Consider the following 12,610-nt stretch of genomic DNA (forward strand, 5'->3'; position numbering starts at 1 on the left):
AACTGGTGCTATTGTCCTGTCTGTGGCTTCATCATGACTGTACTGGCGGCAAGTCTCCGAGGGACATGCATTCTTTTACGCATTAACTGGGTGGCAAGCGCCCGGCATGAAGCTTTGAGGAGTGAGGTGGTGATATCTCCCGCTTGGATATTCGCTCCTTTCCACTCTCCACGGTATCGCTACGTTCCGGGCTTTGTATTAGCGCCATGAGCTATTTGCCAGGCGGTTTATCAAACCGGCCTGCTGCTTCCATGTTTTTTTATGCACGATCAAGATTATGCTAGTTCTATGCTGCTCATCTCCCCTACCCACTACAATGCTAAGCCACGAACCGTATGCCCTCATTATCTCCCGACTTCCTAAACCGCCCGCCTTCGTAATGGTTGAGATTCCACCTCCCTAGATCGTCATCATTCCGGACCAACACGCCGTGCCCTTTTGTACGACATACCAACCTCACACCGTCAACCACCATGTCTCGGGAGTGACGGGCATCGGCGATCAAGCCACAACGCGGCGCCCCCCTTCGCAAAGAATGTCCCTAGCAGCACAGACATGTAGATACTACTGCTGGCCGCGAAAATGTGGCGCTTCCTCTGCCGTCCTTCGTACCACCCCAAGGAAGACAGAAACAGAGTGGCTTGGGGGGCTGGTCAACGACGCAAGCCCGTGTCTGTTTGTTCGTTTCCGATTCTGCTGTTTTTTTCATTTTTTTTTGAAACACGGTGAAGGAGGGGGGGGGGACTGGAACGGGGCGACGCCTCATCTCTAAAACGTATGTAGAGAGGAAACGACGATCGCCAACACCTCCAACCGGCCGCCGGCATGGGGTGTTTAATGTTCAGTGGGAATGTCACGATGGGAGAAGTCTACGTCTCAAACCCCGGCTGCTTCCGTGAAGAGTAGTAAGGCAAGGGAGGTCGGTCAGGTGCCACATAAGTCAGGTTAGGCTAGTTCGACGCTGAGAGAGTCAGACGGTAGGTGTGCAAAAACAAGGAGGATGGCAACAGGTGCTGGACGCCGTCACCGGCATGCTTGCTGCTTGGTTGCTTGCATTGTCCTGCAAGCCGCCGTATTGCTTTCCCCGCTCGACAAGCAAGTCTCAGACAGAGTGCGCAAGTTGGCGACAGCAGAAACGGGGGGTAGTTGGAAAGGGGATATGTGAGGAAGCCGCGCTGCCGCAAGCCAGGCCGGTGCCACCATCATTTTCAGACTGGTGAGGGTGGAGGATGTCGTCGGCTTGGCGAGTCGGTGGCTTGCAACCAGGTTCAAGACTCGCCGCCCCAGGGGAATTGGCGGCAGCGTTGCAACGCACCGTCCGTACCTGTCCATCCAGACATTTCCAGCCGCGGGTTGCCATCGGTTCCAGACTTGACTAATCTATGGTATCGGGAACAGACGTCTCGCCCCTGAATGATAACCCCCCATGGGGTGATCCAGACACGGACCGTGCTAGGTTGATGTAACCTAAGCAAGCGGGTATTTGGAGCCAGAAAGGAACAGTGTTTTGGCTTGTGCGGCAAAGGTGCGGGAGATCCGACCAAAGCCTGGTAAAGAGACAGCCGTTTGGTGTTTTCTTGTTCTCAAACCCCGAGTTGTCAAAGCGCGCTACTTACACAGTAGTCGAAACCTTGACACAAAAACATGAATTGAGTCTTCCCATCCGAGGCAAATCATCAAACTTGATCTCCCAACAAGCCGCGGCTGGGGTTCCTTAAGCGGCGCCTGCATACTGTGTGTAGTCCTGCCGCAGCCCGTAAGGGATCGGGCAAGCAAGGGCAAACACGGAGTGAATACGCTGGCGCGTCTGCCCAGATCATGCTCGCAGTCGTTAGCCTCGAGGACCAGTGACGGGCAATTACTTTTACTCTTGTCCTATCGCAAAGCCATCGCTTGTGTGACACACGGAAGTCCGGTGAACCTGTCGGTTCCCGTGTTTCATTCCTTCTCGAAGTTCGGTAGACGCGGCGAAGTGCCCGCCCCCAAAGTCGGTGGCGGGGAGCGAATGGTCTTTAAACGAATACCCGATGCGAGTTCCCGGCGCCCGCGCGGATGCTAGACATATCCCAAGGCCGAACCTTCCTCTATCGTCCACATATTGATGGAATAGAGTGTTAGTGCCGCCGCGTCTGGCATGGCATGTGTGTGACAAGAGTCTACCGCCCAGTAGGTCTTTCGTCACGAGGCTCGCCAGAATTTAGAGACCTCCTCCTGTCCAATGCGTGCTGTCCGTCTGGAAGTGAGCGGCGGCGTTTCTCGACTGCGCGATATCTACTAACTTGTAGGCGTGGAAGCTCCGGTTGTGACCAGGCGTGCTGGGATGGATGCATTCTGCTTGCAGCCCGATTGGGGGGGCGATCTGCTGGCACCCCCTGGTCCCGTTATCGTCGGGGTTTGTGGTTGCGAAGTACTGTTGTGTATATTCACGAACACGTCAGCGTAGCGGCCTACAAACCCAATTGGAATACTTCGGGCAGCCAGATGACGAGTCGCGTGGCCCTGAAAAACATGCTCCTAAACAATCCCGCAGGGTTTGGCGTGCGTAAGATTTGCTCCGGCGGTATTTCGTCCGGTGTTCGCCATCTCATCAAGGTCCTTTTCCTTGGGTGCCGCTGACAGGGAATAGCATCGCAAGGATGGAGATGTTTGAGGATAGAAAGCGGGTACTTGCACCTTAACACCGTGGCAGATATATCTGGGGCGCCGTGGTGTTCCGGACCTGCTCCTTCCGGACCGGCCAATAGAGGACGATGGAAGCAGGCCTGAGCATCGGCCCGCGTGTGCTTCTCCGAGAACCAAGTCCGGCCCCGAAAGAGCGCATCAAGCCAGTGTGACATCGGTTCGGTTTAGTTTTCCCTCCCCGAGTCGCAAGAATTACTCAGTCGAGAAGTGGTCTTGTTTCAGGTTGTTGTCGTTCGGCCAAGGGACCCAGGTCTAGCGCAAGCAAGGGTGCCGGGCGACGACAAGTTCACACGTTTGTATGTATACTTCGTACCGACGGACATACAGCGTGATTCCAGCCACCAGCACGAAAGCGTGGGGGAAGGTGCATTTCTCGACCAGCTAGAGACGCTAGCAACGCCACAAGTTTACAGCACATCTGCAAGTTCCAGGGTCAAAGATCGGGAGTGCACTGGATTCACGCAAGACACGCAGCAATAACGGAAGGCTGCGCAAGTCTTGTTGAAAAGCCGTCCCTGATAATTATTGGGGGACCGTATCCTCAATTTCGTGGCAGGGAGGTGGTGTGTTGTTTAGACGCTGAATATTGATGAGCAAGGTGGTACTCGATGACGCAAGCTGTGATCAAGAGCGCGTGGCTAGGACACGTTGACCAAGAGTCTTCTTGGATGTGAGACCATCATGCGCGGCAGTCTTATTGAGCGCTCTACCAACGGGCCACGAAGCTCGTGGCGGGGGCGATGCGGACAAAATGGGGCGCCGTCCTGAAGGTTGTAGGATAATGCTCAACGGCCAGACGACACGGTAAGTAAAGTTAAGAAGTATGAAGTCGGAGGGTGGCCGAAGAGGTGTTAGCGCTGTCAGGCTCTGCAGTCGAGTTCCAAGACCTCGTCCAGCGTCAACATGGCACCGTCCCGCCGCGTTCAACAATGGCGCGTCTCATGACTTCGATGACACCGCGGTTGAGGACGACTAGCATCGCGGTGGGGCGTGCTTCGGAGAGGAGGTTGTTCTGAGTCAAGGTGTTAAACGAGCAGCAGGGCCCAGCTCTGGTTCTGTTTCAAATAAAGGATTCTAGGTTCCATTGGCGCAGACGAGCTTTTTTTATCCCATGTGGTCGGCGCTCTTGGTGGTTGCAGGTCGGACCATCTGACATCCCCTAACTGGCGGAAGGCATTGCTCGCCGTGCCACAAGCAGGCATCGCGGGGGTGAGAGCATTTGGGTCTCCAAACGTGTGGTGCCAGATGCACAGTTTCTACCTTCACGATGGTCAGCAGCTTTCCTGCAAAACCTGGGTCACTCGGGGCTTACGGCCTCATTCGGGCCAGCAGTAGTGCGCATGCTGCAGCTTCTGAGGCGAAATCTGACGTGGGGCCGTGTTTACAGGCAGCTGAGACCCTTGATCCGCTCAGCACTTTCGAGTTGGCGAGGATTTGGATGAAACCCGTCGCGATGTACCAAGCATCCTTTTCGACTGCAAGCACGGGGCAATTGTTGCATTGGGAATCTCACGACCCAGGCCCCAGGAAGCGCCTTGTCGGAAAGAGCGCCCGAAAACGGATAGGTGGGTGTTGTCAGAACAAAAGGAACGACATTCCGTCAATCGTCGGCTCATCCGCTGAGTTGCAGCAGTGTTCATGCGCTGGCGAGGGTGGTGCCGGTCTGCATCTGCAGGGCCTCGGGTGCGTGAGGTGCCGCAAGCATGCCTTCCAGGGCCGCCCTCTTCGCAGCAAACTTGAAACCCCAAGTTAGCGCTCGACACGACCCAGTAAATGAAACTCCATGGCGGCGAGAGAGTAGCCCCGGCGTAGCTGATGTTCCACAAACCTTGACCATGATCCAGCCAGGCCCCTCGGGCCTTCATTCAGTGCATACCCAATTCGCGACTCGTCCATACGCGACCATCGACCACAAAGCGCGTCGTGATGCACAACATCAAGTCGGAAACGCGTGGCCGCTCGGGAGCCGCAGTTTATGGATTGTGGGAGATAAAGTAAGGTTCAACGCAGATCCTGTGTTCTGGTGAGACTCCGGCATGTCCCGACCGAAAGGTTGAGAGAGTTCCATGGGACGGCGTTGCTTTGCTGTTTGGATGAACTGGTCGTTTCTATGGTTGGGTATTGGAGTAATTTTCCGGTCGGAAACGTACAGCATGGGATGATGGAACCTGTGAGCCTGACTGGTTCACCCAAAGAAGGAAGGAGCCACAGAAAGCGACCGGTGTCACGGTATCACCGTATCACCGTATCACCGTATCGAACAGGCACCACCTCAACCATCTCGGTACCGGTGTCCTGCGTACATCGTCACTTTCTCGGATTTCCTTTCACACCTCAGATAGCCTACCTAAAAGCTACGCGGTAGGATCAACTCAAAACCTCGTCCTCTGGTTGATACGGCGTTTCAATACTCGGAAAACCTCGTACCTAAAACAGCATCGGCGTTTTTGACGCAATGCGGGGGAATAGGTGCAACATGGTAAAACAACTAGAGCCCCCCCAGGTCCAGTAATGGCCTCGAAAGAGGCGACGACGCTTTGGCGGCTGCTTTGAGTCAGAGAAAACAAACTTGAAGCGACTTCTGAAGCACAGCATGTTCGGTTTCGACGCTTGGACCACTGAATGGACACCTGCCACAATCGTAACGAGTGGTTTACATACAGGCCTGATTTACATGTAAAGAACTGGGTACCTAAGCTGTTTCATCTCAGGAGCCGGCGGATGAGGATTTCAGTATTTTTGAATAGGAACCCCATTCCTGTCACTAGTTCTCTTATTATCAAGGTACTCGTCATCCGGGTCCCCTGTATTCTTTCTGACTTTTTTCTTCTCGAACTTCTTTCTTTTTGCCCCGGGTTGTTTGCTCTGTCTTTCCGGTCCAGGGGGTATGTATTTGTATGTATAATTTACACAGAACCCACTTAATACATGGTTCCCCCCCGATGCCGCAGACTCCGCTTGATTGGTCGATGGTCGACCGGTCCCTGTACCCTGTCGCCGCATGCACGGTCCACTTGCCTGAAAATAAACTTGGCGTTGTTGTTTCTTCCACCCGCAGAATTTCAATTTTGGTTCGAAGCATACCCGAACATCAGTTCGTCCCGGACTTTTTGATGCCTTAAGTCGCCGTGTTATAGCCAAGTGCCGGCGTTTCCTGCCAGGCACATACTGCACTTTAGTGTTATTATTCCAATTGATACGATTGCTACCAGCATCTTTGGGTCCATGGGCCGCACCTGCCTGCCTCGATCTTCCCGTGCCTCGATCGATCCGTGCGGAGATCGCGACTGCCCTCCTGCGTTGGTTGCTCTTGTCACTACTGCAAGCTCCGTTGCTCCGCGGCATCGGGCTATCTGAGGTAGGTCCCGGCCAGGAAGGCACGGTTAAGCAAGGGTTGTCAAACTTTTCCGCTCAATCCCCATTCCCACCCAGCACCTTTGGAGTCTCATCTCCACCTCTATCCCGAATTCGGCCTCCAGCAGATCCAGCGCTTTACCCGTTTCACCACCCTGCCTGCCCGTCCCATGTTATCACGCGCAGCGTTGTATACAACAGTTTACCGCGGTAAGGACTCTGTTCGGCAGAAATCATCTCTCCCGTGCCTGCCCGCCGTCGTACCGCCTCCGCACAAAGCACATGTTGCAATGCGGCTACAGGCGCGAGATCGACCGGTTCCCCACCCCCCCTCCCCCTGCTCCTGGGAGTCGCTCGCATCACGAACCCGCAACCTAACCCTTTCCTCACGGGCCAGCTTGAACGCATAATGCGTGCTGTCAAAGCACTGTATGCCTCACCCCGATGGCTGCTCCGATCACCCGTGACGGCATCATGTCGAAATTAGACTACATAGGATGTAGTAGCGGAGACAGGGAGGCTGTGTTGCTACCGCCTCCAACTCGCACAAGCAGGGCACCGACCCTCTCCCTCGGGACCGCCAACCACCTAACTACCTACTACTGCATTCGTCCAAAACGAACGCAAATAACTCGAGGGCGGCATTGAACCCGACATAGCATAACCGTCGCAGGGATTTGGCTTGCCTCCCTTCCAGCCGCCACATGTGCGCACAGAGCGGTTACCTCTTTGAGAGCTCAGTTCATCCAGGCGCCCCCTCATTACCCGCCGCCCACCCTGCGCAGCGAAGCTCCCCGCAGCTGCACCTGAGCCCAAACGGTCGTGCCTAGCTGTCAGGTGTACCTCTCCGGCCGAACATCAGATGCGTTGTGACGTTGAGCTTGTCCGAGCTGCTTGGCTTGTTTACCGGCCAACGATGCCTTGCATCTGGATCAGGTTTCGGCGAGGGCCCTCACCTTTTTGAGCCACACGCTACCCCAATCGCAGAAGGTGTTATTTCGCATCGTCACGACAGGAAAAACACGTTCTCGCTGGCTGGTCTGGTCTGGGAGCTGGTTGAGTCAAGAGGGTTTTCTGCTTTGGGCCCGCCGTTAGCCTCACCCCTCTGTCGATGTCATTGATTCGCGCAAGCGCCCTGGTCATTTATCGCAGATCCGCCCTGCATCTCCCAGGACACCCCCCCTTGCGCCAACCCAACCCTGTTGCTCAAGCCCGCTCCTGGAACAAATGGCCAAGCGGACTGACCAGGGCCCGGAACGGCGTGCTAAAAACAGTCTCAACCCACTTTCTGCACCTCCCCCCTCTGAGCAAAAGCGCCAGCCAGCGAGCTAGCCTTGTCCTACTGTGTCGATTCCGGTGGTGTGGGCAGCACGCTTCCTCCTGGCTTGCGAACATGGTCAGCAAGGATGTTTGTGCTGCTCCCCCTGCCGGTGTCTGCTCACCACCTCAAATTCCCGGTATCCTGGTCTCATCTTGGCAGCGTCCCCCGAAGGCCATGCATCTCGAGTTCCTTCCTCGCACACACTCCTCCCCGGCAGACTCCTTCCCGTGGCCGCCTCCCACTGATCAACAAACCCTGAGCGTTTCGGTGGTCTGTTTACTCACCCGGTTTCCCGTCTCGAGCCTCCCGGGACTGTCTCGCCACTTGAACCTCCAGACCCCGGCGTCAATCTGTTCTGATACGCGCTGCTTTCAAATGAAATAGCTCAGGGTACCTCTGGACACTCTTCTACTCCACATTGTTTCCGCTGCCTAAACGGTAAACCATCAAACTGGTTTACAAATTGTTGGTCCCCTTCCGTCTTGTCACCCCTCCGTCCCCCCCGGTTCGTCCTGACTCGCTCGCTCTCGAGTCATCCTCGTTGTGTCCTCCTGCTGTACGAAGTAACTACCTTGGGGAAACATCGGGATCGTGCCCTCGCCTGAACCGGCGCGGCTTTCTACATACGATAACCCCATTTCAGACCGTCGACAGATTGGGACGGGCCAAAGAGGCACAGAGCCTAGGGTCAGGGTCACCCTCGCCTCTGCCGCTCGACACTAACTCCGCCTCGAGCATAGTGGACTGCACCGGAGCTGCGTACCTAGGACATCCTGCTCATCCACCGGCCACCCCCGCCTTTTTTTTCGTACCTTGCAAAGTACTTATATTTCTTTGCAGCGCGCCAATGGCCAAATTTGGGTGGGCTCTGTCATAGTACTTCGACGTTTCATCACCACACGCCCCGCCTGCTACCTTTCTCTGCGACCCATCACTAGGCTGGCCGCCACATCCAGCTTTCCCATTCAAAGGTTATTTCCACTTCTTCTTTCTCCCTTTTCCTTCTCCCCTTCCAACCCATCACCCTCCCCTCCCCTCCCCTCCCCCCACTTCAGTCCCGGCATCCCACTGCTTCTCAGCCTCCCGTCTACATTACACACCTCCTTCCCACTCTTTCTGCCCATGTAGCTTATTCTACCAGCTCACACGAGGATGCTTACCATCAACAAGCCAGCGCAGTACGGCTACCGGCCCGTCCATGACCTACCAACCCCGCCGAGCACATCCCGCCCTTCTCCCCCCCTGATATACCCAGATCCGGGCCAGAAGCCACCGCCTACCATCTCCGGAGGTAGCAATTTGTCTGATCAGCTCATGTCGGCGCCTCATCGCGGCTTGCCTCCACCGGCGGCTTTGCCTTCGGTCCAAGCCCCATCCGGATCCGGTCCTCCACAGCCCCCATCAAGCTTGTCGGGAGCCCAGGCCGTCCCGCCACCTCCGGTCTCGCAAAGCCAGCCGTTAGGCCAGCTCCCGGCGGCTCCGACATGGCATGAGGAATCGATGAGAGCTTGGCTTACTGCCAAGGCGGAGGAGGACAAGAGGCGGCAAGAAGAGGAGAGGACACGGCAGGAAGGCTACCGTCTCGAGCAGAGGAAGATGGAGCACGAGATCCTGAGAACCTCCCTGGAAGGAGGGATACCACCGCCGCTGGTGCCGGTTGTTTTTGCAGGCATGGGCGGTGGCGCACTCTCGCCGGCGGCCCTGGACTGGGCGCAGCAGTACATGATGTCGCAAACCCCTCAACAACACCCTCCCGCGCTGATGCCACCTGTGGCCGTCTCCTCGGAACACCAAAGGCGAGACTCGCAGGCCCCGATGTACGGGCAGTACCCAGTTTCTGGCGGGGCCATCCCATCCACGCCGGGTTCGGCACAAGGGCCGCCGAGCACATATGCGGCAGGCTATCCTGGTTCCCCCACGAGGCCCAGAGGACTCAGCATGCCGGGGACGATGGCGGGACGGCCATCCGCCGGGACCGGATCAAACTTGCCCAGTCTGGTCACTAACGCGCCGGGCGGGCCAGGCCAGCAATCGGGACTGTCGCAGCATCAACAAGAGCCACAAGCGTCTCCGTCCATATACTTCCACCATTGGCAACCCCCAACGACACAAGGAGGAGGACGAGGTGGGGCGGACCAGCCCGCCACGCCCTCAGGTTCGTCCAAAACCAAATGGCGCTCAAAATAAGGCTCTGGCGCGGGGCTAACTGGCTCGTTTTTTCACGCAGTAGGGGAATCGCCACGCAAACGAAAAGCACCAGGACCACAGCAGGCTGCACCGCCGCCGTCCGCGCATCGGCACCGTTCGCCGCCCTTCTTGCACAGCACGGGCTTGTCAAATCCGCCGCCCGGGCGCAGGAGAGGGCACTCGCGGCAGAGGAGTGACCTGGGGTCATACCGACCTGGCGCTGGTCGGGGACGCGCGGAGAGTTTGGGTCCGGGGCGAGAGACGTCGCCAATGCACACGGCAGGGGCAGGCTCTGTGCGGGATAACGGCGAGCCGCTCTCGTCAACTCAGCATCAGGGCCAGGTACCACCACAATTCGCCCCCCCACCCGCGCAGGCTCCATCCGGACGGGTCGGGGCACATTCGGTTTCATCACTTCTGTCAGACAACCCGCAGTCTCCTCGGGCGACAACGCACTTCGCATCCGGGAACCCGTCCGAAGGCCGGCACCAGCACCATCAGCACCACCACCACCAAATGCAGCAGCAACACGGCCTGGCGCAATTTGGTGAGGGCGAGCGGAGACAGTCACCACGGTCGTCGGAGGAAAAACTTCGCGGTGGTGGTGGAGTCCAGGGATCAACAGCCACGCGACCGGGAGATAACAGCTGAACCTTAATTTCATCGCTGTTTCAGCCCCGCCGAGCCGGCCTAAGCTCTTTGCGGCTTGGATTTGGCTGGCCCCCCTTTTCGCTTACGGCAATATGAACGGGGCGGGATCCTCACCGCGCCGTTGCAAGGGTGATGGCGATGGGGAAAAACAAGGGCCCAGTCAGGGGAAGGTTCCTAGAAAAGGAACAGTGCCGCGTCCGTCCCCGACAAAGCGGACTGGTCCCCCATTCGATAGGAACCCGCCAGGAACGACTCCATCGGCGCCGAGTCCACCGGACCACACCGCGCAGCAATTGGCGCATGTTTGAGCCTCGACCTCATCACAAACACGCGGCGGCAGGGGCTGTTTCCCAATTCGTCGAGTCGAGTTGTCCCCGCCCTTGAACGCGAGGGAGGCCGTTCCGAATTCCGGCAAAGCTTCTGACATTTTGTTTCTCTTTCTTGTTCCGCGTCTGGGCACGTCTTTTTTTTTCTCCGTTCGCCAATGTATATTTTTTAAAATGTATTACACCACTGACTTTTGCTAACTCGGAGTTTGTACTGTACTATTATCACGATGTTTTAATGTGTTTCTTGTTAGGTTTTATTAGGGATCAAGACAGAAACGGCTGGCCGGGAGGGCGGGTCAGGAAAATGGGGCGTTCAAATCGATCTTAATCAAGATGAATCAGGGGAGAATGCCAAATCCAAAAAAGATGCATTCAACAACAAACAGGAAAACAAGGGGGGGTGTGACCTTGGGGGGCAATGTTTTGCTTTTTCCTCTTTTGCCTTTTGTTGGACGAGTAACCTATGTCACTGCAGGGTGGCAGGCGCGCCATTGCACAAGATTTCTCGGATGGGTAAGGCGGGGGATGAGGTGCCAGTCTGGCTTGACTGAGGCTCGGCTTCCCGAACCGCTAAGACTGGGTCGGTAAAAGCACGGACGCCCAGTCCGTTCTTCGGTGATCAGTTCGATACATACGATACGACGATACCTTGCATGGGGAGGAACAACCTCAATAAGGACAAGATCTCCTCGGGAGGCTGGAATGAACGGGGGAGCGATCGGGGGACGCTTGCGAAGTGACGGAATGTTGTGAAGGAACTACTATGTATGGTGTACATAGGTACAGACTTACATACGAATACGCAGTCACACTTCCACAGGGATAGTGTCGTTACACAAACCGCCGTAGCTGTTTATCAACGGTCAGATACGAATAACTAACTCCCTTGCATTATACATACATTCCATTCGTGCCTGCCTTAGTTACCGTGATTCGGGCGATGGGGCTCTAATTTCCACGGCTCGAGTTGCTCTTGCACAAAAGGAGAACTGCATGGCCGATGAAGGAAGGAATGTCCCGCTAGCCGGTGGAGACGATGGCGTGGCCGGGTGGAAGCGGCAGTTCCGGAGTGAGTCGACTAGGCTTGCTAGACAAACTCCCCACAAGGAGCTCCTTGCAATTCGAATCCCCGCTTCGGTCGTCTCACAGAAATCTGGGTTGGTTCGAGGTTGGTGGCTCAGGGTTGGGTCATCACATGGAAACAAGCTGGAGGTCAAGCGAGGTGCCCGAAAAGCCGCTGTTCCGCAAACAGCCAGCATTTCCCTTTCCAATCGGCCATGGCTTCCACAATCGGCAACGGGCAGAGCAGAAGCAAGAATTGGCGTCGATACCCCACCCCACGTATTCGATGCACATGTATGTACCATGCCAACCGGTGGCTCCCAGGCGCTTGTCAACCGCCGCGATGTGTGCTAGGGCCAGATCTACCATTGCTACATGGGGCAATTGATGGGCATGCTAAAAAAGAACTCAATGGCAAGCTCCGCGGCTCGAGCCTCCGGCGTGCGAGAAAGTACCAGGCAGCTAGGTTCGACACATCACAGCCAGTCAGCCAACCAGCCAACCAGCCAGCCAGCCAGCGGATGAAGAGTTATCCGAAGGAGAGAAAACGGAAACCCTCGCACGGCCGACGCATCATCATGGGCGGTTTCGACGGCGCTTGTTGATCGATGATCACCAGAGGCGTGTGCAACGGTTTGTCTTCAAATCCCGACAGGGCAACCATCTCGTCGGGGGGACGGGTTGAAAGAGGAAGCCGTGTGGCGGACACAGGCGCCCAAAACGGCCGACCAAGCACAACTCGAGCACGGTCCTCGACAACAACCTTCTCAAAGTGGACATCGGACAATTTCCTATTCGCTGTGTCGAAGCTCGACGTGAACCTGCAGAAGGAGGTCGAAGAGCCATTTCCCGTCTTCCAAATTACAACCAGGCGCCAGAAAGCTTGCCGAAGAGCACGAGCGAAGACAATGCCGGTCGGCTGTGGGTGTGCTGAGCATGCATCAAGCCGAAACCCACGGCGGCGAGAGAAGGCATGACGTTGCTTAATATAGGGCTGTGCAGCTCAACCCTGCTTCCGAACTGG

General features: G+C 56.4%; 1 protein-coding gene across 1 annotated transcript; it reads left to right on the top strand.

Annotated features, from left to right (window-relative positions):
• The first annotated feature begins 8,601 nt into the window (after positions 1-8,601).
• On the top strand, positions 8,602-10,667 carry F5144DRAFT_561603 (uncharacterized protein). Its single transcript, XM_066788266.1, has 2 exons — positions 8,602-9,512; positions 9,588-10,667. Exons 1-2 carry the CDS (start codon positions 8,672-8,674, stop codon positions 10,193-10,195), a joined length of 1,449 nt encoding a protein of 482 aa, XP_066646331.1. The 5' UTR covers positions 8,602-8,671; the 3' UTR covers positions 10,196-10,667.
• The last annotated feature ends 1,943 nt before the right edge of the window (positions 10,668-12,610 follow it).

The sequence above is a fragment of the Chaetomium tenue genome (assembly GCF_020726465.1).
Source record: "Chaetomium tenue strain MPI-SDFR-AT-0079 chromosome Unknown F5144scaffold_2, whole genome shotgun sequence".
In the NCBI taxonomy this organism is placed as follows: domain Eukaryota; kingdom Fungi; phylum Ascomycota; class Sordariomycetes; order Sordariales; family Chaetomiaceae; genus Chaetomium; species Chaetomium tenue.

Bases quoted from the DNA above. Each gene is read 5' to 3' on its own strand.
- F5144DRAFT_561603 (XM_066788266.1), top strand. From the start codon at position 8,672: ATGTCGGCGCCTCATCGCGGCTTGCCTCCACCGGCGGCTTTGCCTTCG. The intron at 9,513-9,587 runs GTTCGTCCAAAA...TTCACGCAGTAG, and splicing joins CCAGCCCGCCACGCCCTCAG to GGGAATCGCCACGCAAACGA.